The sequence below is a fragment of the Onychomys torridus genome, chromosome 14, assembly GCF_903995425.1.
Source record: "Onychomys torridus chromosome 14, mOncTor1.1, whole genome shotgun sequence".
In the NCBI taxonomy this organism is placed as follows: Eukaryota; Metazoa; Chordata; class Mammalia; order Rodentia; family Cricetidae; genus Onychomys; species Onychomys torridus.
This window is the reverse complement of record NC_050456.1, coordinates 40,491,905-40,519,189: the sequence shown is the minus strand read 5'-3', so window position 1 is coordinate 40,519,189 and position 27,285 is coordinate 40,491,905. Positions and strand designations below refer to the sequence as shown.

At 43.6% G+C, this 27,285-nt stretch overlaps 1 protein-coding gene across 4 annotated transcripts in view; it reads right to left on the bottom strand.

Annotated features, from left to right (window-relative positions):
* The window catches only part of Daam1 (dishevelled associated activator of morphogenesis 1), a 168,713-nt gene that overhangs the window by 40,765 nt on the left and 100,663 nt on the right, over positions 1-27,285 (bottom strand). For all 4 annotated transcript variants that reach the window (XM_036205612.1, XM_036205615.1, XM_036205613.1 and 1 more), the window contains exons 4-12: positions 13,368-13,439; positions 6,969-7,063; positions 4,928-5,261; positions 4,067-4,177; positions 3,845-3,948; positions 2,440-2,506; positions 2,100-2,217; positions 1,607-1,745; positions 1,286-1,344 (exon numbers count right to left, since the gene is read on the bottom strand). In XM_036205612.1, the coding sequence (XP_036061505.1) occupies positions 1,286-1,344; positions 1,607-1,745; positions 2,100-2,217; positions 2,440-2,506; positions 3,845-3,948; positions 4,067-4,177; positions 4,928-5,261; positions 6,969-7,063; positions 13,368-13,439 (1,099 nt within the window). The remainder of the gene's footprint in view (positions 1-1,285; positions 1,345-1,606; positions 1,746-2,099; positions 2,218-2,439; positions 2,507-3,844; positions 3,949-4,066; positions 4,178-4,927; positions 5,262-6,968; positions 7,064-13,367; positions 13,440-27,285) is intronic.

Here is a 27,285-nt window from a genome sequence, read left to right as displayed (position 1 = left end):
TGTAATGTAAAGATGATCTGAGAGCCATTGGGCAAACAGCAGGCATGGGGTTGTCGTGCCCACTCAACGGCTGAGGAAATGTGGTGTGAGGAGAGGGACAGCTCTGGACCACTTGTTTCAGAACCTCAGACGCTGTGATTCACGGCTGTGAAAAGTGAACGGCCGTCCATCATCCGGTGTGGGGAGGGGTGGGGAGGTGAGACGGCTTTCCCAAAGGTGACTTTCACTTGCTAAGATTCTGAAGGAGGGAGGCAAGCTGTGTGCTTCCGTGAGTGGCTGGCACCAGGAGGAACACAAATGTCTCCCGGCTGACTGACTGCACCAAAGGCAGATTCCAATACCACTAGTGCTGGCCTGCTAGCGTTCATAACATATCTCCATAGGGACTACTGAGTTTCTGCATGATTTCTCTTTCTGTGGCTGGTGCCACATTAGAGCCACCTTCTCAGCCTGTGCTTTTGTCCTAGGAGGCTGCGGAAATCCTAGGCTTCTTGTATTTATTCAAACCCAAAATACTTTAAGAGAAGTGCAGCTGTGGGGCAGAGGCTTGCATGCTCAGCAGTGTTTAAAGAAGTCTTGAGCTAATGAGTTCTTTTTAAAAAAATAATTTGTGTGTGTGTGTGTGTGTGTGTGTGTGTGTGTGTGTGCACGTGCATGTGCGCGAGCGCGCATGCGTGCCCATGGGGGTGGGTGGTGGGTGGGGCACATATGTGTAAGTTAAAGGTAAGAGCCAGTTCTTTCCTCCCACTATGTGAGTCCCGCAGTTCAAACTCAGGCTGTCAGGATTGGAGGCAAGTACCTTTACCCACTGAGCCACTGTAGAAGCCCTTAAGAATAATAAAACCAGCCGGGCGGTGGTGGTGCACGCCTTTAATCTCAGCACTCGGGAGGCAGAGCCAGGTGGATCTCTGTGAGTTTGAGGCCAGCCTGGTCTACAGAGCAAGATCCAGGACAGGCGCAAAGCTATACAGAGAAACCCTGTCTTGAAAAACCAAAAAAAAAAAAAAGAAGAAGAATAACCCAATAACCCCCCCCCCCTCCACACACACACACTGTATTTCTTTGTTTTCCATTGATGAAGTCTGGGTGGTAAATGTTCCAATCTTTTCTAAAATACAGAATAATAAGACAAAAGGATGAAGTACCTGGGAAACAGTAAGACAACTAAATGGTTTGATCTTAAAAAGTCAACCCCAGTGCCCTAGATGTGAAAAAAGGCTGAACACGAAGCCATGATGAGAAGTCCCCAGAGTGCAGTCACCCCTGCCAGGGCCCTGCTGTTTACCTTTTCTCATTTTCTCTGCCTGTTCTTTCCACTGCTTGACTTCATTTTCATTAACCAGCCTGCAGAACAGTTAAAGGGATACTTGTTACAGAGAGCAAAACATGCCCATTGCCAAACGTGTTCTCCTTGGGCACACACGCAGTGTGCTGCATAGAGTCCTCAGCGAAACCCAGGTGTCACTCAGCCATAGTTCATGGGTTTATTTGCAACTCATTTTGACCCTAGAACATTTCATCTGTCTCAGCTGTATTCTGACGTAGGAAAATGAGTGTTTCACATTGCCACCACATCCCACAGAGAGCTAGGTGAGAAAAGACTTACATTCTTACGACGTTCTTAATATTAAAGTTTTCCAAAGGTGTGGAATCGGGGTCTTGTCCTTTGTCATTCTGGATAACTATTTGCTGTATGATTCTGTCTAGCAGCAGCCAGTACTGAACTGTGTTACCACTTCTCTTGTCTAAAATGGGAAAGAGGGATAGAAACAATCTTCAAGCTGTGTGTACATTGGGATGAGTAGTTTTCAAGAGCAGACACCCGTGGAGACACAGATCTGATCAAGAGGCACACTCCACATCCCTTTCTGCATGTGTTGTAAGGCATGCATTGGTTTTGAAATCAAAGTCAATTGTAGGTCATTTCATTTTGGGGATTTGGTAACTGCCCCTTATCTGTGAGGAAACAAACACTGGGAAGCCACAACGCTGTGGCTTGGGGTCCCTGGGGTGTGCCCAACCTAGTCAGTACTGCTGAGAAGACAGACCCTCTGGATGCTGTCCCCGCTCTCCCTGGCTCCCACAGCCCCACCACTCACAAGGCATTTGGAGACAATGGTGCAGAACAGACATGAAGTGAGGGTAGGCTTCACTGTGTGTCAGCCTCTTCCTGGTCAGCTCAAACATCTGAGTTGCACTTTTTGTGTCTATGTGAACCTATTTCACAGGGAAAACAAATCTGAATCAGACATCAGTGTCGTAATTCCCCCAACAGAGGGAGAGGGAACGCCATGTAGATACAAGCAGACCCTTAGGTAGCAGAACAGGGCTTCACCTTTGCTCACAGGCTGCACTGGCCCCACCACCACAGAACATGCGTTCCAAGAGGCAAATATTATCATCTGATGAGTCACACAGAACAAGTATAAGAATACATACCAACTCAAATCTTTTGGCAAATTCTAGTTCATCTTCATTTCGGAGCATTTCAAAAAAGTCTAAATGCCTGAAAGGTAATTGAACAAAAATTAGTAAAAGTGGAACATCTCACAAACTTAAGTACAAGGGACTCAGGATGTTGAAATGTAGGCCTAGGCACACTGTGGTAGTATACTGATGTGGCCCCATCACTTAGGAGGTAGATACAGGAGCAGCCCAAGCTCAAGCCCAGCCTGGGCTGCATAGTTGAGTGCCTGTCTCAGAAGGCAAAGGCAGGGGATATAGAATAGCAGGGAGTGACTACATCACATGTAAGGCCCTGGGGTTGACTCTCTGTCCAGAAAAGATAGATTAAAAAGGCCCTTCCTGATTTTTAGAGCTGTCTACAAAAGAAACATGGTAACAAAGCTTGAATGCCTTTGCTTAATCATGTTTTTTTCCCCCCTAAGGAAAAAAAACAAAACATATCTGAGTTTTAAATAAGAGAAAAAAATTAAGAATAAAATAGAAAACCTAGGGCCCACAGCACACAGTAGGTAATTGTCAAATGAATAAATGCTTATCAAATCTAAAACTTGTTCAGATTCAACTTGCTGACTCTTTCATGGGGAAACAAGCCCACCCCCCCCACACTTCTAATCTGTTGAGTTACAGATTAGAAAAGAACTATTTGTGTGCTTCATTTACTTGTGCAAGTTTTGATTAAGCTCCACTCCGAGTTCTGCAGTCTAGGGATGATGCAGTTTATGAGGAGGGTAAGGGGAGGGAAAACAGAGTCAGGAACAGAAGTTGAAACGCGCACTCTGCAGAGTAAGGGGACAAGTGATCAGGACGTCTGTGAAAGGTGTTCAAAGCCAAAGAAACACTAAGTACAAGGGCCGAAGCAAGCGTGTCTGGGCACTTCCATTGACTGTTAAGAAGAAGGGCATGCTGGGGTGTGTGGATGAGGGAGACAGCGATGGAGCAAGCATCTGCAAGCTGGGGATGCCTGAAATGGTAACAAGTGAACAGTGGCTGGAGGCTGGCACTCACTAAAGTTTCTAAGTGATCCCACAGGTCTCAGAGGCGGTTCTTAGGACAGAACTAGAGTCCAGCTGCCATCGACATCATTACCATTTGTATAGGTATTAAGAACAGTAAAGTTCAGAAACCTTGAGTAACTTCAGCAGGATACACAGGAGGCAAGACCATGGCAGGACAGATGGGGCCACATGAAGCTCTCTATGCCATGCTGCTTCCCTCATTGACAAAGTGTCACCAACAGACCATAATATGAAGTAACAGGCTGTGCAAGCTCGTGACGTGACAGGCAGGCTGGAAGCAGCTCATGGGCTGGCACTTCTGCCACAGAGTCATATGGTGGATACTGCAAGGACCCTCCCAAGCCGTAACAAGTATGACTTACCTGTCTAATGTTGAATTTTCATGTTCCCTTAATTTATCTATAACAGGTTGAATTCCTAACATCAAAAATTCATAGCGAAGATGGAGTCGAAAATCCAAACTCTCCTGAAAATAAAAGGGGGACACAATACAAAGTTATGGTTTTTCCACTAGATAGTTCTTCACCACATTGGAAAAGCATTTTGAATACTGCCCATGTAAGACTGCAGGGCAGAGTTCTTACCACTCCGGCTCCTTGGCTTAGCACTGCATTAATGAAGGACATGATGGCCGTCTTGAGACTCACTTCATCCCGATAACGCCCAGTGCTTTTGTCCAAGTCATTAATTAACGTCTGTCAATCATACAAACAGAAAGTTAAGTTTTCAGATATCACTTAGTCAGAACGACACTGATCCGCAGACAGCCTCCTCTGTAACTCAGGACTGGGGCTATGAACTCTTTTTCAGGTGTGTGCACAGCAAGTGGACATAAAATACAGGAAACTTTGCTTGTCTCCACGTGCTTTTTACTTTCAAGTAAAAATATGGTAACATAATCTCACTATTAATTTTGATCCTAAATAAAGAATAATGACCTGCAAAGTTTTCAGGGAACATTCCATTCAGTGGACTCAAAAGCAGTGTGCTATGTAATATAGAGGATGCAGTCACAGTTTTTGTTTTAAATGTTATTTTATTAAATGTATTTGTTTTTATTTTATGTGTGTCTTTCCTGCATCTAAGTATGTGCACCGTGTGTGTGCTTGGTGCCCACAGAGATCAGAAGTCAGTAGATCTCCTGGAACTGCAATTATGGATGGTTGTGAATCACCACGTGGCTGCCAAAAACTGAACCCAGGCCCTCTGTGAGGGCAACACATACTCCAGCCCAGGGTCGCAGTTTTGAGTTTAGTATATCTTAGACCCCAGAATGAGCAACGGTAGAAAGCATATTTTATTTCCCGGTTCTTGAACCTAAGAGAAGGAAATGCTTGCAGATAAAGTGTGAGCACCGGGAGGAACTATCAAGTAATCCCCCTTCAGGGACCAGAAAGGCACTTGTCTTTATCAAGGGTGAGTGAGAAGGCCTGTGGGAGCCCTACCTGGAAGCGGGTTCTCTCACTGGCATACTTCTGGTAGTGCAGCATAGCCTGCAGAACTTTCTTGTGACCCCCAGGAACCAGGCACACGGCGCCCAGGATTTCCAGCACGGCCACCTTTGTTTTAATGTTCTCTGTGCTCAGACTCTGAGCGATTACATTAATACTCTCGGAGTGAGCCAGGACATGGGCCCGGCCCTGAGAGTTGTTCATCAATGCCTTTATACAGCCAATGAGGGAGGTATGTATCCGAGACTCAGAGGTCTCGTAGTCCATCGTCTTCAGGAAGTTGAGAATACAGGACAGGCCATCCAAATCGATGAACCTGGTTACAAACCTGCCAGGAAGAGAAGTGATCAGAGACGTCCCTTTGTGCTTTTGTATCCATGGTAACAGAAAGGCCTGGGGGGAAGGAAGTGGACTCACTTCCTGGAGAACCCAAAGGCTTCCATTAATGAGGTCTTGGTAATTCTTTGCCTCTTCCAATGGTCAGTCTAACCAGACTGTGAAAAAGTTTCCATCGGAGGGAGGCAAGCATACCTCAGCTGGTACAGAGAAGCAACAGATCACATCTTCACAGAAAGCTGGGAACAGCAGTCACTTAGCATACAGACCTTTCCTTCACTCTCCCTGGTGTTGGGGATTGAACTCAAGGCCTCACACATGCTGAGCAAACACTCTGCCACTGAGGTACAGCCCCATCCCTAGACTGTCTCTCCTGTGCTAGGTCACAGGTCACTCGCTGATTAGATGGCAGCGTCTAGTTCCCAGGTGGTGTACTGGGCCTGAGCACGGCCATGCACGTCAAAGAACAGCATCCTTCAGCCCTACTGCTCAGCCGTTAGGCAAATGACTGCTTTTATTGCCAGGGCATTTGGAACAAAGCCCTTCACACTACAGGGAATCCTAATATACAGCAGGTTTATTGCTGTGAATTCATTTTATCACTATTTACAACCTTTACTGTTAAGGATGAGAATTCACAATGCACATGTGCATATGAAAGCTGCCCAGCCCAGAGATAACCTATTTGTCCAACTATCCGGAAACTCCCAACCTCCCTCACCTCCAGACACCTCAGCTTCTGAAAGTGAAGTCCACAACAGACTGAGAAGTGAGGAGTTCGTCGGCATGGTCCGGACAACTCTTGGCAAACTCTTGCACAGTGTTTTATGCATTAATATTTTTTTAGTTTATATTTTATTACTAAGTAAAGATAATTGTTACTATTACTTTTTTAACTATGCCACCCGACCACATCACTCTTTACCTGCGGCACCAGTACTGATGAACGCACTGTGAGAACCTCACCACCTCACTAATTCTGGAGTCATAGTGGGAGGTGGTGGGGGAGGAGGGCAGAGTGGAAAGGGTTAGTAGAGAGAATTCATTCCTCGCCAGAGTCAGCCCATCTTTATTTTTAATAATAGTTCTTGATATATAATTCACATGCCATAAAATTCATTGATTTAAAGAGCACAATTCAGTGGTCAAGCAATATCCCATAGTCTACGGTTCAGTATCCATTTGTCAGCTGGATATGGGTTGTTGCTACTTAAAACAACAACAAAACTATTTTGAATAATGCTGATAATGAACATCTGTACACAGTGTTTGAGAGACATTTCCCTTGTCTATAAACCTAGAAGGACAGCTTTCGGGTCATATGGAACACTATGTTTAACACCGTGAGGAACGAGCTCCCCTACCACATTCCCAAATGGCGGCATTGACATTCCCAAGAGAATAAAAAATGGTCTTGACATCCTTGTGCTCTAGCATTCTCTCCCTCTTTCTCTCTCCTCTCTTCCTTCCTCTTCTTTGAAAACTATTATCTGTCTCAGCCACTGTCTGCCTCTCTTTTAAACGAAGGAAAGCTCTTACCGAACGTTCCGAGATCAGAGTAGCTACCCAGGGTTCAGTTACATGCTCTGACATGGAAGGGTGGTCCCTGGAAGGTGCGAGCATTCAGCAAACAGGAGAGAGGAAAGGAGAGGGAGGCTGGCTGGGGAAGGGAGGGTGGCTGAGCTACCCAGGGGCGCACCTCATGGGCTTTGTCCTCAGTGCGGTCTTTAGATTCTCAATGGTTTTACTCCTCTCTTCCTCCTCTTCCTTCTCCAGAGCCAGCAGAGACTTTCTCTACAAAAGAAAACAGGATTACTTCTTCATTACTACAGTTCAATGACTGTAGATGACTCCTAAAAAAGAGCAGTGCATCTATGAGTAAGATTTAGTACCGGCAGAGACAGAGAACCCCAAGAACTCTGCAAAGTTTTGTCTATGTTGCAAGTTGGTCTTCCAACTATGAAGGACATGTTAATAAAATGTTTGGACATTTTAGAAGAGGGTTGCAGCAATTTGTACAATTATTGTATCACATGCCCTGATGCAGATGTTAGCATCTGTAGTTGACAGAGAAGAAGCTGGGCCTATAGCTGGGTGCAACTTTCTGGCAACTAAAGGTAAAACCATCACAGGGTCAGGTAATACACACAGCCACTTTCCCATGTGATCACCAGAATTAGTTGAAATTGGAATCAAGATGAAGGGGATTTCTTTACATCAAATAATTTTTTAAAGTAGCAATTAAATTGAATCTGATACTAAAATGGTCTCTACTCTCAGAGTAAATGCAAGTTCTTAATTATGACCCAACATCATTCAGAAATCAAGGTATGGAAGGCAGGGGAGGGGGGAGGAGGGAGAGAGGCAGAGAAAGAGACATGGAGGAGATACACACACACACACACACACACACACACACACACACACACACACACGCTATGTGGAGAGCTGCTAAGGTAGTGTTTCTCCAGTTGAGGAAGCCTGAGAAGCTATATTCCTGCAAAAATTTCCAGGCACTGTTGATGCTGCAGGGGCAAGGCTCTAAGTAAGCAGATCTCAGTGGCATTATTTATTGGTTGTGTGAGTGTGGTACTCTGTGTGTGTGTGTGTGTGTGTGTGTGTGTGTATGGCAGGGATCATGAAACTAGGGGAGAATAACTATCGAGCATTCTGCTCTGTAACACTCTATCATAGTCTCTCTTTTTAAAAATTTATTTATTTTCGCTGGGCAGTGGTGGTGTACACCTTTAATTCCAGCACTTGGGAGGCAGAGCCAGGCAGATCAATGTGAGTTCGAGGCCAGCCTGGTCTCCAAAGCGAGTTCCAGGAAAGGCGCAAAGCCACATAGAGAAACCCTATCTCGAAAAACCAAAAAAAAAAAAAAAAAAAAAAAAAAAAAAACCACCAAAACCAAAACCAAAAATAAAACAAAACAAAACAAAAAAAGTTATTTATTTTCATTTTCCGTGTATGGTTGTTTCATCTGCACATATGTATGTTGTGTGTGCAATAACTGAGGAAGCCAGGAGAAGGCATTTGATCCCTTGGAACTGGAGTTACAGATGGTTGTGAACTACCATGTGGGTGCTGGGAATCAAACCTGGGTCCTCTGGAAGAGCAGCCAGTGCCCTTAATCTCTGAGCCATGTCTCCAGTCTCAGCTCCCATATCCTCTTGAGAAGGTCCTTTACTGTATCTGGATGCTGTGTGTGATATGTTGTGTGTCTATGATGGTTAGTGTTAACTGTCAACTTGAATCTACAATCCTTTGGGAGATAGGTGTGCAGGTCTGCCTATGGGAGATTATCTTGATTATATTAATTGATGTTGGAAGACCTATTCTAATTGTGGGCGGGATGGTTCCCTGGGCAGGGTATCCAGGACTGTAAATGGAGAAAGATAGCTGAGGACTGGCAATCACTGTTCTGGTTCCTGACTGTGGATGTCATGTGACCAGCAGCTTCAAATCCCGCTGCCTTGTCTTCCCTACCCTGACGGCCTGAACCCTTGAGTTGTGGGTTCTCTGTCAATGTGCTTTTCTCAGAGAATTTACCATAGCAACTGGGAAAGCGGCTAAAGTAGCATCTCTGAGTCCTCAGGTGACGTGAAGTCACAACATCCACAAGGTTTACTGTCTTTTCCCTTCTTTCATGGTGATCACCCAGCTGTGGCAGAACAGCCTCCTGCCCCATGTCTAGCCAGAAGCCTTCACCCATGGAGCTGCTGGCCCTTTCTTTTGCCTGCTCAAAATGCATATTCCTGTCTCCTTGGCCTGATCTGCTACCAACCCTGATAAAAGGATGAGGAACAGTGAGGTGAGTCCACAGAGAGGGAAAAGCCTAATGCTTTTCGATGGGTCTCAATGATCTAGTGTTTCTTTTTATCTCAGGCTTGCAAATCATGGGAGACTTTATTATTATTTTTTAAATCGACAGCATCAACATAAAGTAACTAAATGTTAATTAAAACTCCATTTGATTTTTTAATGAGAAAAAAGTGTAAGGCTTAAAACAAATGAATACTGGGGCATTTATGGCATTGGGGGTTGGGTGGGGTGGACGGAAGATTTTTCTTTTTAAGTTGTTATTACTAAAGCTGTCCTTTCGCTGGTGATGTGTCTTGACAGCTGTCACCAGACAACAGGAGATGAAGAAGCTATGCACAGAAATAACCAATGAATCCTCCAAATCACCATGAGCCCCATCTTGTGGAAAACTCGGTGTGAATCCAGTGAAGGACGTTCATTCTCCAGTGGCAGCTGAACTCCTCTGGAGTCTCAGCAATTGTTTTGAATCTGCAGCTCAGAATCAGGCCTTTACAATGAGTACCACTCCTTGTTTTAGAGATTACCCCCGTAAGGCCATCCTGAACTCAAACCACACATTTCATTGTGGATCACTAACACTAATTTAGCACTTTAGCAATCCTGGAGAAGGCTTCTGAACACAAGGAGATGGCAGTCCATCTCCGTCTTTCTTAGAGTTGGAAGATTCATGAAGTGCTACAGAAAACTGTACTGGAACTCCCTTTCCTAAAGCAGGGCGGACTCCTCCAGAGCAGAAAGACCATGATCATGCCTTAATGTGACACTATCAGATTTGGATCTGAGACCGCATTTGTATGACAAAAATGAACCTGCCATCCGAATGCTACTTTTCATAGAAGGCCTCAAGTGTTCAGGCTTAGAAGTTTCCTTTGCAACTCAATAGCTGATAAAGGAGCTAAGCCGCCGTGTCTAGAGCAAATCTCCAAGCCACACAAGCAGTATGCACTGGTGCACATGCAGGATGGGCAGGGCGGTAAGCCTAAGTATCCGCTCACATAAGAAGCCAGCAGAAGCCAGAGTACTCACTGGCAAGGACCTTCCAGGGAAGGCTGCTGGGATGCACTCTGAGACACAGAACACAGACGTGGCACAGTGTCCTGGACTAGAACCACTCTAGTCTGAAACATTTCCTTGGTGTGACCTGGGCAGAATGGAGCCAAGCTCCAGTCCTAAACCCTGTTAGGCCATTCTCCTGCATCATACAACTCTTTGACAAAGAGAAAAGCCAGCAGATAACTAAAGAGCAAAGCATTCTTTTTTAAAGATTTATTTATTTATTTAATGTACATTAGGGGTTTGCCTGCATATATCTCTGTAGGAGAGTCTCAGGTGCCCTGGCACTGGAGTTACAGACAGTTGTGAGCTGCCATGAAGGTGCTGAGAATTGAACCCGGGTCCTTCGGAAGAGCAGCCAGTGCTCTTAACCACTGAGCCATCTCCCCAGCCCCCAAGAACAAAGCATTCTTGTTATGAAGCTCACGTAAAGTAACTTAACTTGTTCCACAAGGGCTGGTTTCACAGCAAGTATGGCTGTTCTCCACCTGGACTGTTTTATCAGACTCTAGAGGCATTAAAGAAAGCAGAAGCCTTCCTTTCCCCAGAACAGCCCACACTGCCTACAGCGTCTACACTGCCTACAGTGTCCACACTGCCTACAGTGTCCACACTGCCTACAGTGTCTACACTGCCTTCAGTGTCCCCTACCCGGGCCTCTTTCATGTACCACATGTGAGATTTCAAAACCAAGAATGAGAGGCTAATTGCAAGCTATCTTTGGGCTAGGCCAGATGGTTTACATTCCTAATTAGCTGACCACTTCTTAATTTGATGACCTTGGGCAAGGTAACCTCCCTCCAGACTCAGACTCTGTCTATGAATAGCACTGGCCCTACATCGTGAGGGTTGGGTTTAAACAGTACTGCCTGTCACATGAGGCACATTCAGTAGTAGTAGCTGCCACTGATGCTGCAGATGACAGATGATGACAATGTGGACAAATGCCTCTTCATCAACCATCTGTCTAAGTAGACTGCCAGAACTCTGCCCCGGGATAGTGGAGGATTCGGAAGAACTCTGTCCCCTCCCTGTCCCACGGGACAATGTCTCAGGGTTTCTGCTGTGTGCTATGGGGAAATCTCTAGCACAGATGTCAGCCAGAACTATGCACGGACTAGTGGCAAGCAGGGTGGTGAGAGACACAGAGCTCAGCAGGGGCTCTGCTGTTACTGGGCTCCTTGTTTCTTTAAGGATGCCAGAGTTTTGAGACCTGGCTAGCCCATGGACAGTTAATGCCCTTAATCTTTGACCCTAGAAAGATAAGGCTCAGGCCTAAGGAAGGAGCATTTCAAAACTTTGCTAAGTGTCTCACACATAAAGGACAGCAAAGGCACATAATCTAATGACCTTGTGATGTCCCGGGAAGATTTTGGGTTAGGAACCAAACAGTTAAAGTGCTGATCACTCAAGAATGCTGCAAAGAGCCCCCCAGGGGACAAGAGGAAGGAGGGAAGAAGGGCCACACCCTGGAATATCCAAGACCCTGTACCTTAAGGACACGCCTAGACACAGCAGGGGACAAATTAATAAGACTTCCCACCATCTCAGGAAAGAAAAATCCATAATACTTAGTACCTCTCCATTCAGGGCAGGGAATTCATTAACTAAGCATTTCTCTTGTTAGACATCAAACAAAGGCAACTTAATTATACCCAGAGACAGTCTGCCTGACAGTTCCTTTTTCCTAATAGTCAGGAACAAGAACTCACAAACAACCCCTACATGCGAGAAATAATAAATGGCTCCAAATTATTATTGCTTGGGTAGATGCACAGAAAAACCCCTGGTGGTCATGAGATATCTCTCATTCCATTATCATAAGCACACAAAGGCTGAGGTCACCTTTCCCTCATCTCTGGTGCAGTACACAGTGTATGGGAAGGATTTGGTGGCTCTTTTCTTTTCTTATCTGTTTTTTTTTAGACCAGAAACCCTCGAGGCAAAAGCTTATGTGATTTCTTCTATAATTCATACAGTCCCGGACACATCTACTGGGCTGTTTATTATTCAAGGTACAACAGCAGGATAAGAAAGAAACGGGGAAGAAGAGGAAGAGACTGAATGTGAAGGTCCTTCAAAACTTAAAGAGGAGCAGGCAATTCATGGATTCTGGTTGGCTTTTAACATTTGCAGGGGAAGCAGCAGTAAAACCCTGGGCCATTTAAAGGCCTTGTTTGGAGTCGTGAGAAGAGAGTTCTCTAGTATTCTGGAAGCTACCTTCTATTTTACATTATAAAAGCTTCTAGTTTCTGGTCCTCACGCCTTATATACCTTTCTGCTCTCTGCCATCACTCCCTGGGCTTAAAGGCGTGGGTCACCATGCTTGGCTGTATCCTTGAACTCACAGAGATCCAGGTAGATCTCTGCCTCTGGATTGCTAGGATTAGAGGCGTGTGCTATCACTATCCTCTATGTTTAATATTATAAACTTAAACTTGGACACAAATGATTCTTAAAATCTTGAGTGTGCCTACTGAGGCAAACTGTGGTCAGGATTCAGTTTTCACCAATGGCAATGTGATTTAAGCTGGTAAGGTTCAAAGGCTAGTGATTTATTTTCTGTTGTGAAATTTGGCTATGATTAATAGATGATCTTCAAGCTGCCTGGAATGCTAACATCTCAGAGGTCAGAATTCAGATACTGAGAGTGCATTTTAACTGATAGCTGAACCCAAAAGCCATGAACCAAAGCTTTCCCAAGAGCATTCCTATTATTACACCATTTCATCAAATCACTTTGACTCTTTATATTTTTATGGGAAAGGAGCATCACCCCTCCCCCATAAAATCAAGAAACCAGGGAGGAACCACGTTCCCAGTGGGAAGGAGGCTGGCAAGAGCATAATGAAGGGGCAGTTCAGCCACACTTCCATTAGATGGTTCTACCTTCCACCATAATGCTGCAAAGCTCTGCAAAACTAGTCACAGCAACAGCAAGTTCAAGTTGAAATCAAGACACATTTCAAATGATATTTCCTCTCATAACATTAAAGTCAATCATATTTTAGTATGTGTAGATTCTATTTAAAACATGCTAGAAAAGTCACTTTGCTAAGCAACATTTCTGTCCCCTTGCACCCAACACCTCAAACATGGAGTGTTTGGAATGGAGTTTGGAAAGGTACAGCATTCAGAAGATCTTACTTAATCAAACTCATTGTGCAACTGTGTACTTTGTATGAGATTTTAACTGTCACGGGATGTGAATTACACTTACAGCAGCCATGGAATTGAGCTGATCAATGTAGAACTCAGGCCAACTTGTTGCTCCCTTGTTTTCTTCCTGGTCCTATAAAAAAAAAGAAAAGAAAAAAAAAGTTAGAAACAACAAAAAGGTCTAATACATTGCAAAGGTCTACACACAGCAATACATCTGGTATGCCATGCATCAGGACAATGGTCTGCAGAACCACTGGAAGGAGAGGGGAGAGGGAGAGAGGGGTGGGAGAGAGAGAGAGAGAGAGAGAGAGAGAGAGAGAGAGAGAGAGAGAGAGGGAGTTTACATGGGAGTCGAGTCACATCAGGGTACAGTTTTTCCTTTAGGGACATAATGACATTGAGAAGAGCATTCTGAGCCCCATGTCACACTGAGAACTATACTGGGACTACACATCTCTATGGAATTCAAGAGTGAAGGAGACCTGCCTTAACACTGTACAGATATGGCCAGTTGGTGACCACACTTTTTCAGGCTGTTGCTCAGAGGCCAACAATATTAAAATGTTTGCAGCAGGATTTCATTTGATGTGGCCTAAAGTAGGTTAGTGACATCGGGTGGAGGTAAGAAAAAGAGCACATGTTAGTCCCAGGCACAGCTCTCCTGCTGAGCTAGCTCAAGAGTTTTGGTAGAAAATAGAGTGTATCTCTGCTAAAAAGAACAGAAGTCCACTCCCAAAGCTCTCCAGCTAGTTGTGTCTCACAACCCAGGGTGACCTGGAGCCAGAACAGGTGGGGCATCTGTGGATGGGGGGTCACTGACGAGCCTGAGCTGAAACCCCAGAAACATCTGCCCACTGTGGTCTGTGCTACAGACACATCATGCTCATCTAAGAGGCACACTGTGTGCAGTTTCTCTGCACAACTTTGTGTGTGGGAGATGTTTGTGTCAACAGGCCTGAGAAATAGCCCGGTAGCTCTCTGTCTCCACATCCAGAGAACACCCTGATACAACGGGTTAGCCCTGTGTCCTTGAAGAAGACGCTGCCATGTACATATGGCTGCTGTGTGGTGCTCAAGCAGTTACTACCTGCTTCAGCGTTCTCAAATACACACATACACACATGCACACATACACACATATACACATGCACACATATACAGCCTGGCTCTTGGGAGAGCGAGTTCTAGGTAGAGCTTTGAATTTTAGTCTTAAACTTTATCTTTAAAAACTTTCCTCCTCTCTCTGTTTCTGTAACCCAGGCTGGCTTCAACTTGAATCTCCTGCCTTTAGTTTTCCAAGTGTTGAGATTATAGTTGTGAGCCACCATACCTAACACCACACACACACACACAAACTGCACTTTGCCTAGGCAAATACTAGCCTCAATGGGGCTACTGAGGTGTGATCAAAGAAACATAATTCAAACCTGTTTTGAAGTCGTCATAACAAGAAGGCAAGTGCTGTCTACAGGGCCACCTGGGTAGGCAGTAACCCATGCGAGGCTGGACCATGAGGGCCAAGGAAGGCTACAGCAGTGACTTTGAAGTTGGGCTGGGTTACACTCTTGTGATTTAAAAACATCCAGGAAGTCTGAGGAGTTTCTAGAACAGCTCTTGGCTGTAATTAACCTGTTAGTAAAAGAGCTATGGAGGCAGCATAGATGTCAGACCCAGCTCTCCTCTTACAAGGAGCATAAAATTCACAAAACCCTGCTGTTACCAATGTGTTTAACAAGCCAAAACCCACAGTGGTATTCAGTGGTATTTGAATCTATAAAATGAAATAGAAGGTGCCAGATCTTTCTATTCTCCCCAAACTAGGGCAAATTTCCAAAGCAAACAAAAATCAAGTTCCATGTCCAAGGTTCCACAAGAGCCTGTCTGTTGTAAGCTTCCTAGTCCTGGATACAGAACAGAGATTATTTTAGAAACTGAAGACTAGCGCACAGAAAGAAGACTTTGCACTTTGGACATGTTTTAATAACACTAACAGTTAAGAGTAGATGTTAGTCAGAATGGGGCTCCTTCACTTCACACGCTTCAGTGCTGAGAAGGTCACACGTGCGTGTGTGTAGATGCACTGGTGAATACTGACTGCTCTGGCAGTAGGAGGCAGGGGGTTCTCAGGGCTCTTCCCTTTGGCCATCCATGCCTCTCGAGCTTCCTGTGCAGTCCCAGTCCTTACATACACAAGTTTACAGCAGTAGCCAGATGAAATACAACTCTGAGTCCGTGTTCTCCTTCTAATATGAGAGACTGTTTAAAAAAGCCTATATTTCTCACTGAGGAGTCAGAAAGAAATGAGCCAACTGTTCTGGGAGGGAGGGCATCCTAAAAAGAGCTCAGCTGCTGAGACACGCCAAGAAGAAGACTCTTATAAGGTGTGCAGTCTTCCTAATGACAAGTGTGTCCTACGCCTCTGACATGCATTATTCTTTGGTCACCTATCTCAGTTCTCTTTTCCTACTCCAGGGGAGAAGTAGATAAGACAGTCAAGACTGACTGGACAGATGAGCCCAGTGTAGTGGAAGCAACGGCAATACCCCGCACGTACACAGCTTGTTACGTGTCAGACCCTGTTCTAACCCTTCCCATTTCCTTCAGTCTGCTTCATGATCCATAGTAAATGTTATCACACCATGTTGACTGAAGAAGAAAAGAGGCAAGCAAAGACTAAGCCACGCTGCTGCAGGGGGGTGGAGAAGAGATGTTGGGGAAAGGTCAGGGTACACTCTCTCTTAAGATTAGACCTAGTAGGCCCTGTGAGCATGGACGTCACTGAGAGAACAGGGACACGGGCGGCAGCAGGTGAAAACAGCTCACCTTTCCCCACACTTTACTGCCACTTCGGCCACACTGGCTCTAAGGTCTGATGTCTTTCCCAGGTGGCCTCTACTCTGCACTCTACACACTTTTTGGGGAGCTCCCTAGCCCTTCAGCCATGCCTTATGCAGACATATCTGTGCTCAGCGAGCAGCTAAAGAGCTTCCCTCCAGCCCTTCCGTTCCATTCCGTCACACCCCCAAACACAGGTGCTCTCCCTGGAGATTCTCTACAAACCTTCAAAGGAGCTCTTCTGGACACTGTGATTACAAACAAGCACTTTCCTCAACTGTTCAGCTAACTCTGTTTCATAGTCACCTTCCTTGCCAATCCCATTACAACATTTCCCTAAGCAAAAACATTAGCTTATTACAGTCTGCAAAAGAAAAGATTTTTTTCCCTCTTTTAAGATAGATTATTGTCCTCATGGAGAGCAAACCTATAACCCCAGCACTTGGGAGATGGAAGCAAGAGGACCTTGGGTTTGAAGCCAATCTGGGAACTGTAGCAAGGTTTGTTTCAAAAACAAAACAAATGCCCCAAGATAGATAGATTACTGACCACAGTTCATGACACTAAGAAAAGTAGTCCTAAGTGAATACAAACCCTAGATTCATATTAAATGTCCTTTCTAGTCTACTCGACACAGGGACAATTCACATTAAAATCTAGTTTTGTGTCCTAGTTCACTTTAACTAGAAATCACCTGAGAACTTCAGTTGAGGAATCCCCTGATATCAAACTGGCCTGTGGGATGTGTGGGGACTGTGGGTTGTTAATATGTGAAGGAGGGCTGAGTCCACTATGGGCAGTGCATTTTCTGGGCAGTGGTCCTGAGCTGCACAAGGAAACTAGCTGGGAATGTGTCATCAGGCAGCATTCTGCTGTGGTTCCCACTGTGCCTCTGTGATGGCTTAAAATGACAGTGCTTAAGGGACCTATCAAACAAAGTGCCTCTAACCTGTAAGCCCCACTTGCCCAGGGATGGCGGATAACTCCTGGAATGCTGAGGGCTGTTGTTCATGTAAGATAACAAACTGCATGTTTTCGCTTCTGTAAACAAGCTTGATTGCCATCAGTTGCACAGGGTGTGTGCTTGATTACATGTAGGCAGGAAGTATGTAGCCTTGTGAGTTTTGCCTCTGTAAGCCCCTGACTAAAATAATCCAGTGCCATAATCTGAGCATCTTCAGTCTTGGGGATGGTCCTGAGCAGTATTTAATAAAGCCTCTTACCTATTAAAATTTATCATGGTCAGAGTGAATCTCTGAGCAACCCCAGACCCATAACACCTCTTTGCCCGTGAAGTGAGTTCCTGGGTCAGAGACAATGCGTGTGCACAGTAAGCAGGCCTGCCTCTGCGGTCCTGCTTGGTTCTTGCCTTGACTACCCTCACCGATGGACTGTGACCTGTAAATTGAAACAAGCCTTCCCTCCCCAAACTGCATTCTGTCATGGTAGGTGACCAACAGCAGGATGAAAGTAGGACATTTGCCTCTTAACAGTGTTACATGCACTGAAGTTTACGGGAATTATCTTCAGGTCTGCTAGATAATTAGAACAGAAATAAGTATCTGAATTATTAATTTCTCTGCTCTTTTTGAGAATATGTACATATGACACTAATTTTCAGATATATGGCATGATGGGAAGGCCACCAATCAGCCATCTGAAGATGGGAGTCTAGAACCTCTTTTTTATTCAGTCAGTTGGCAGTTTGGGTAAATGTGTATATAACTGGGGTTATTTTTCTTCTCTCCAAAATAGGAGAGTGAGGTCAGACTGTTTCTGAAATTCCCACAATCTCTAAGATTCCAAATTCGTGGGAACACAACCTCTTTGGTACTTAATTTCATGCTTCAATCTCTAACACCAATAACTTGTAAAAACTTACATTGTCCAATGATTCAGTTGTAGAACTATTCATTTTCAAAAGTCATCCCATAAGCCACCCAAGTCTTTGCTACCTTGTGATTTCTTTAATTCAGTTCTTCCTGTTTTGTTAGGAGGCCTTCAGACATGAACAGCAGAGTATGGATGGCTGAGATTTCCTGCTGGACATAACTCACCTTTGACACTTTACCTCTAGCCTGCATCAACTATTATTTATTTAACCTCTTTTCCTTATTGCCGTATGTGTGTGTGTGTGTGTGTGTGTGTGTGTGTGTGTGTGTGTGTAAAATCAGATACCTTAGAAGGTAAAGATGTCCTTTCTAAGCTCACATCATCTCCAAATGCTACATTTTTCATTTAAATCTCAGGTCAGTGGATTCTTTAGATTACTTAGAAGTCTTCCTCCATTCTTTTTAAAATGCACAAGTGACCTTGTTTTACTCAACATCACTTTGCACAGAAGGATAAATTTGCATTACTTCTTAGTTTCATTCACACTGGGATAAGCACAAAGTTACATCTTTCACCTGTCTCCCATTGGCACCTCCAACTTCCTGTTCTAGACATGGAGCTGAAACATTCATTGCTTGCTCACTACGAGGCTGGCTATGTGACTTTAGTTTCAAACGATGGCCTCACAATAGTGTCACTGTGAGGATGTAACAAGACAAGTCAGGAGAACACTGTAAAGAGCACACAGAACAAGCTCAGCCAATGTGAGTTATGATGATGATGAAGACAGTGCCTCTAGTGGTGGCCGTTCCTAGCCCTTATTTCTGGGACTGAAAAACAACAACAAAAGGATCAATCAAGTACATTTTAGCAGTAATTGTTCAAATATAAGAAGCATATGAGCCTTTGAAATTCAGTTAGATACACTTTCAGAAATGTAGCCCATACTGTGTACTCACAACTGGGTGGATATGAGTCACAAAAATTTTCACTGAGTCACTGTATGCAAATTAATTAAAAGGGGGGGATATATGGAGAGGGAGACATGAATATATTCCTATGTGGCAGTAAAAAAAAATAGAGCAATGTAGCAACATACAATGGCCAAATACATTGAGCTATTATTACCTATTTGTAGGGAAGAACACGTATTTCCAGAGAGATATATAATAATGCATACCTCTGGCTAGCCATAGGGAAAGTCTTTTACTGACAAATTTTTGTACAATCTAATATTTACCCTTACATGAACACATACTATTTTCACAATTAAACAGAAACCAGTTCAACAACACTATGGATAATATTAGGTTAAGTAACAGTCTTTTTTTTTCCTTCTGGTAACCCCTGTGATATAAAATACATTAAGACCTTAAATACAATGGAATGTTCCTGTTTTCTACTTCCCTGCATTTATCTTCCTCCAACAACAAATATCTGCAATTGTCATTCCTCATTGGACTTTCTACTTCTAAAACACACTTTAATCTCAATATCTACTTTACATTTGCAATAAGACTTATGTATCCAAAGCACATTAAAAGTTTCTAAACTTCCATACTCACATAAGTGAAAAGCTGCGTGAGATATCTATCCTATCACCCACCCATCCATCTCTGTCTGTCTATTTATTTACCCATCAATCTTTGGCAGCAGTTGAAGTCTTTCACTTCTAAGCATAGAATTCTAAGCAGAATTACAAAATTAAGTTTTAAAGTATAAGTAAATTTCTTTGAAATGGCTATAGGATCCTTTAGTGGATTGTTTGACAAATGATAATATACAAGTGCTGTACATTAGTATTTTCTTCAGTGTAAGATGTTCTTACTAAGTCCCAAAATAGGCTGTCCAAAACGATAGTTAATTGTGAAGGGCACTGTTCACCAGATCACTAGCCACAGGCTGAAGCAATGTCTACTCAGTCAACTAAAGCCATAAGTCTGCAAATTAGCTGTCAAAACCCCGTGAGGTTCTTAGATAATATTTGTAAAGGAAAAAAGGCACACTCTTTCCCTGTCTAGGATGGCTAAATCATCTAGTAATATGCAATACCATTGTGTCAACAAAAGTGGAGACGTGTTGAAGTTTAATCAAAGGAGTTGCAAGCCGAAGGATATGTCAGTGTAATTGAAGTAAATTTTATTTCAGTGACCTCCACTATAGAGGAAAGGCAACTAACAACAACAACAACCAAACCTATACTATGTGCAAGGAAAATGCCACTAGAAAATACATAGGATTAAGAAATCCTCTTACTAATGAACAAAATAGCTACCTTATTGCATGAAATTGTCATTACTATTTCTCAGTTCATGGACCCAGTTCTACAAACTAATGAATACAGCAGATGCTAAGAAAGTCCACTCTGTGTCAGAAGTTTAAAAAGAAAACTAGGCCGAAAAGATGGATTAAGATATGTATTGTATTAGTCTGCCTCCATGATGCAGGCATCTGAGAAAACTCAAATGAATAACAGAGTTGTCAACAATGTTAAGACCAGGTCCAAACAAACAGAAGGACAAGCTAACATGGAAATGAAGAAGCACTGGGTGCAAGGCCTTGCTAATAACTTTGCTAGCTCTCTCTTCCAGCTAAAAAGAGTGTCAATGCTACCTTTTCAGAACATGCCCACATGTAGGCCAACCAGCAGAGTGAAGGGTCAGTCAATTCCTTTAAAGGCCCAACAGTTCTATCTTAGGCTGTACACAAGACAGAGCCAGTGATGCTCATCTGCCCTCGTGTGAGAGAAAAGCAGTCACAACAGAAACAGAAACAGATGGAAACTGCCATGTTTCAGGAATATCTTGTTTACAAGAAGAGGTAGCTTGACTGACTAGACCCACTAGGAGTAGCTTGCTGACATGTGTGCTAGCTGGGAGTTGGCTTTCAAGAGCGCTGAAGCACATCAGAATCTCAACATGGCCACCAATTACTTTCCATGCTTTCTCCTCTTCCTGAAGCTACTTTACCTCCACAGTATCTTCTGTAAATTAGGACTGACATAAAGTGTTTGGAATCTGTCCAGTAACCTCAACATCTTCTAGCATTAGCTCTGTGTCTATAAAGTCCACCCCAAAGCCAAACGCAGTGCTCTTTGAAAAAGTACAATCCTACACCTACAAACAATATAATAGCTCCTGGCACTCAAGGCACAGGGAACATCTTGGAAGGGACCATGGAAAGATTGTCAGAGCTGGAGGACCAGGAAGTCTGCTTTGAGACTGGGTCTCCAAAAAATGACAGGGAGGCTAAACACATGAAGCTGCAGCAATATGGCTGCCTAAATAAGATATGACCAATGCAAACACCAATAGATATGCTAACAGGGAAGGGAGAAATCTCACTACACCCTTTCCCTAGACAGAGAACCACAGGCAACTGATGACTGCTGAGAGAAGGAAAATTAAGTTTTTCCCCATGAATTTTAGTTACTTTTCTGTGGCTGTGGAAAGAACCATGACCAAGGCACTTAAAAAAAAGAAAACATTTAATTGGGGGCTTGCTTACAGTTTCAGACGTCAGTTCATGACCATCTTGGCAACAGAGAGGAAGGCATGGTGCTAGAGCAGTAGCTGAGAGTTTATACCTTATCCACAAGATGGAGGCAAAGAGAACAATATTGGACTTGGTGTGAGCCTTTGAAACCTCAAAGCTCTCCCATAGTGACACACCTCCTCCAACAAGGCCAAACCACCTAATTCCTTCCTAAGTAGTCACCACTGGGAACTAAACATTCAAATATATGAGCCAATGGGGGCAATTCTCATTCAACCCACCACAAAGGGTGAATCCCCTAACTAGTTAGCCAGTACCAAGTGGTCATCCCTGAAATCATATACACACAAGCAACACTAAATGGACTGAGCAGGTTGTATTTATGCAATATGTATGTATGTATGTATATATATGTATATATTATTATGTGCATGTATGTACCTGTAACCATAATAATCAAAGAAAAAGAGCCCATCAATTTGAGAGGAGATGATAGGAAAGGATGGAAGAGTAGAAGAAATGAAAGTGAAGGGAGAAATGATATAATTATAGTTTAATTAAAATTACAAGAAATAAAAACACATTTCATGGAAAAATAAACCCAATTAAAAACTATAGTATCATCAGTTCCTTTAAATTCTTATACACATCCCTAATTCTTTCTGTTTATTCTTTGGTTGAGAAGAGGGCTAAAATGTTATCAAAGCTGGGCTCCCTGGACTTTTATTTCCTTTGGTCCTTACAGTACCTGCCTTCAAGTCCTAGCCATGAACAAAAGGCATACTCTAGATGAAGCTTCACAAGTGCAGGCAGGCAGTTTCTGTAAACAATCCCTCCACTGTCCTATTACAAGACAGTCCTGTGGTCACTGCAACTGCCAACCTTGGTTATATTTTTTGACCACTGCCACAATTACACATCACATACATCTGTTACCAAAATCCGGTTGGGACCATGCACAAGATGATTACAGAACAGTGGCTACTCTATCCTCCAGGAAACCCAGCACCTCCCAAACCTCAGAACATCAGTCATTCTGAAGAGTCAGGATGACTTGCGAAGACAATGACTTTTCAGAATGCTATAAAATATCTGTACCCTTTTAAGGAAAGCCACCACAGAATAATATGGGTGGTCTTTGACACTAAAGACACTCTAATGGAGTTCACTCTCTCAGGGCCCTCTTCTAAAGTTAATAACAGGTGATTGGATCACTATGGAGGAGGGCTTCAGAATCACACCATCTTTTGGAAGCAGCACACACATGAATCATTAGCCTCTCATGCTGAACTCATGGAGATTTACTTGTAACTTCAAGCATTTGCTGGCTTTACTCTTGCCTCTTGGGAACGGCCTGGAGTAAGTCTAAACTTTCCTGTGAACAACAACCCAGCAGATATTCAAACAATTTGAACAAGCAGTTATATGTTCTCCCCAAATCTCTGTAACAAGCCAGTATTTCTCTGTGGGCTGCACAGTACTGTTTATCTTCCCCAGCTCATAAATTAATCACGTGTGTTTTCTGTACGTTTATCTGACTTGCATTGTGTATCATTTGCAGAGAGGACTCCCCCAAATCTGTCTAGATTTCTGTGAAAGGGCTCTTCTCACACATTTCAGTCAACAATGAGCCACTCAGAGCAGTCTCTAGGAGGACTTCTGATCGAAATCTCCCTCCATGAGGAACCAGAACAAGCCCCTCTCCTGACAGTCCCCAGTAACAACATTTAACACTAAAACAGGAGAGACATCGGTATGAAGTAGAGGTGGACATGACAGTCCATGTTTTACCAGTTTTTGTTTTAAATAAAACAGGCCAAAACTGGAACTGGTTTATTATGAGAACGAGGAGGCTTTGAGTTAGCAGAATGGAACTCAGGTGCCATAGGTGACTGCCATTGCAGCTAACTACTGGACAAGAGACCACAGGAAGTGTGAGCCACTGTGGGATGCTCTTCCCACTTCTCTCTCTGCTTTCCTGTATATGTGCCCCTTCCTACCCCAACATCATGTCTTCCATGTCTTCTGCTTCCAGGCATGTGAGAACACTTCCTCCGACTCCCGGAACTTCACTCTTTCCCTTTTCTGCAGTCTAGTAGAGGGACAAAGTCTAGTAGAGCCCAGATACAAGATGCCATCTTCCCACAGATTCCAGCTAGCCTGTCCTGGATTCCGAAAGGCCTCAGACCAATCTGAATATATTTCGTCCCCTTCGTTCGTCCGTTCGTCCTCTGAGCTTAGCAGTCTGTGTTTGGATTTTTGAGAACATAAAATGTCAGCATGAACTGACGTCAAAGGTTTAACTGAGTTCATTAATAAGTGAGGGAACTATAAGATGTTCATCAGTTCAAAAAGGAATCCAAAGGCTGGACATATGTATTCATCATGAAGATGAAATTAACAGAGCTGTAACACCACTCTAGAGGACTACAACCCATTGCATCAGATACCATCCAAACTTCAGTAGGTGAAAATATTTTGATGTTCTATCATGTTTTTTTAAATTTGCTCTTTACATATTGTGAAACAGGGCAAAGATAAGGCTCAGTACATTATAAGAGAGGATATTAAGCACCCCCCCCCCCATTTAACTGCATTTGAGCAGAATAAGAGACATGGTAGTATTTCCTGGCTGAAGGAGAACTCCTATGAGGGTGTAACATGGAAGCCACAGTGTACGACTAATGCTCTGCTACAGGCTCCTTATGCCCAAATTAACTAAAGGCTCAGACTTGCCCAAGATTCTTGCTGGGGAGTCTCCCACTTCACTCCTATCAGTCTCTGTGGCCATGTCTGGGACATACCAAACCAGCCTCTCACGGAAGACCACCACGTTCCTTGGAAGGAAGTCCTTGGTCCTCTATCCTTTCCCAGAACTTTATTCTCACATATTTGGAAGATTTAAGCCTTCCAGAACTAGGCATCCAATATAAATGTGCCCAGTGGGTTTGGGCCTCTGACAGAAAAGGCTGCCCCAGAGTACAGCTTCTCTCAGGATGGTCTGGAGCCAATGTCAGCTACAGTGAGACAGAGCTGATGCACTAAATGCCCCAAAGGACAGGGTAGTTCTTAAACCCAAATATCTGTGCAGACAGTCCATCCCTGCAGGAACATTAACATTATACTGCTTAATCTAGGACCTGAGCAGTCAAGCAGAATCCTTTTCTATCTTCTGATGCTAGGGTTGAACCTGGGCCTTGCACATGCTCAGCAAGCTTTCCACTACTGAGCTCTACCTCCAGGTCCCAGAATCACCTTTTATCACACTGATAATCTGCAATACAGTATTAAATCTAAGAGGACATCTGTCCCTGTCTCTTCATTCTTTGATTCACCAGGAATATATTTTTTTTGAGTTCTATCCTGAGGTAAGCATTGTTCTAGAATGCAATAACTAAGTGTTTGTGGTTAAAATGCTTCCTACTGTTTCAGAGGACCTGAGTTTGGTTCCTAGCCCTCATGTCAGGTGGCTCACATGTGGGCTCGCGCTCTCTCTCTCTCTCTCTCTCTCTCTCTCTCTCTCATCATCATCATCATGTTATCAATAGTCCCATATAATTAACCTCATTTGTTTTTCAGTAACTCCCATTGTTTATCAACATCTCTTCTAAGTTCAAAATTTTAACTGGAATCCTACCTGAAACTCATTGGGAAGAAAGCCTTGAAACTTCATTGATAACATAAAATCTCTCACACACACACACACACACACACACACACACACACACACACTTTTTTCTATACATCCTTTCTCTTCTATATATCTTGACACATATTTACTCTGGTAAAATTCATGAGAAAGTCAGACTGGTACTTTTTAGCCAACTACCATTTTCATCTCCAAATTATGCACCCTAGAAAGGCAACAAGAGTGCCCTCTAAAGAGGTCCAGTAACTGTAAGCAGCAACAACACAAAGCAAGATGCCTGTATTTTCAAACAACTCAAGTGCCCCCTGCCCCTTCCTCTCTAGGTTCCTGAACAAGCCCCAGCTGACTGCGCCAAGCAGAGGGCTCACAGGTCACGTGCTGCTGCTGAATTCAGTGGGGAAACATTTCATGCTGGTAGAGCTAAGAAAACAGCTCCAATCCGTTCCTAAACCAAGAGGAGAGACTTTACAGTCTATTTCCCAGACTGTGAGACATTTGCTTTATTTATTTTCACAAGTCATTTCTTAGGCAAAGCACTCCAGAGCATGAAATACAGCTAAAGCCTGAAAAGCTCCATAGGTACAAGTTCAACATCCGAAACTAATTTTGGATGATAATCCCTCCATTTACATGACAAAGAAAAAGAAACACTGTGCAAATATTATTTTCAGAAGTGGTGCAGGTCCATATTCCCATGACACTATGGTGTGCAATAATAAAAAACAGAACAAATGACTTCAGCAAAGCTTGGTAAAGTCAGTTTTGACCTATATATCATCATGGAGTTCTACAGACTCAGGTATAACATGGTCCGGTTAGAAAGTAACATGCTTGGGCACTGAGTCCTAGGCAGTGTGGAAATCCAGGCAGTGGCTGTCTGTGGCCTTTATGGCTCCACATCTTGGTACCAAACTTACTGCTACTAGACCAGCTTTCAAGAGGCTGTCAAGCAGGCTCTGGAATTCTGTAAGCCGCTCTTGGGAAAACAAAGTGTGGTTATGATTTGCAGTATAAAACTTAACATGCGCTAGAAGGAGAGGACCCTTTGGAAACAGTAATTAACTTAAGGAGAAAATCTGGGTAATAGCACATAAAGGCATAGTTCACTCAGGGAGCACCCAGGGAATAGCTACAAACCCTAGCTGTCCCCTAGCAGAATCAGAACTGCAATTCTAATTTTAAACCTTCACTGGCCAGATGTACTACTGAATTAATGATGGCACTGGGGGCAGGGTTGCTACAGAAATATAAAAAAGCCTGTGTTGAAAGGTATTGCTTTGTCAGGATTATCTACATGTGGGTAAATGGACAAGCACGTCACACAAATGGAGGAAACAAAATGCTATTCCTTCTCTGTAGGGCAGATCCTAAGTCTGCTCAAGTCGAATGCTGTTTTGCATTGTGCAGAGAGTGGAAAGGAGTGTAGGACCCTGAAACTTGAGAGTGGAATCCTTCAGTGGATTTTCTACAGTGATCCCAAACTAGCTTCGGGATAGCTCAGCCGTTAAAGGTTAGGCTCACAACCAAATCACTAGGTTCTTACATGGAGGAATTTGGGGAATCCTAAATTAGAAGTGGCAAATTCTAATTTACAGGGAAACACAAAACCCCCTCCTCCTTTCTAGAGGCGATTATTGGACAGCAGCAGGTGTGCCTGACCACTGGAAAAAACAAAAGAAACATACACAGGAAAGAGCTTTCCTTTTCCTTTATCTTTCTAAGGGGCCACTTCCTGGCATTGATGTCTTTCGTGGACCTACTTCCTGGTGAGTCAGGCATGCTTTGAGCAGTCTGTCTTGGAATGCAGGCCATAGCTCTAAGAGTCTACAGAGAACCAGGGATGGCCAAGTGAAAAGCGTGGGTATCCTAGACTAGAGTCTGAAGACTGGACGAGCCTGTAGGTTAGAGGAGGCTACAGACGCCTAGTTCCTCTATCACAGTCACTTCAGGTATTGCCAATCAATTACCACTCTATTTCTTAATTGGGACCATTCATCTTTTCTGAATCCTTCTCCAAGGGCTTCAGGCTTCTAGTTCCAGTTATTCAGTATTAGCAATCAAGATACACTTTTTCCCCCTTCTCACTTACACTTGAACTTGTTTGTAGGTCATTCACCCACAGTTCTAAGGAATGTCATAATAGAGGGTGTGCACTGGTCTGGCA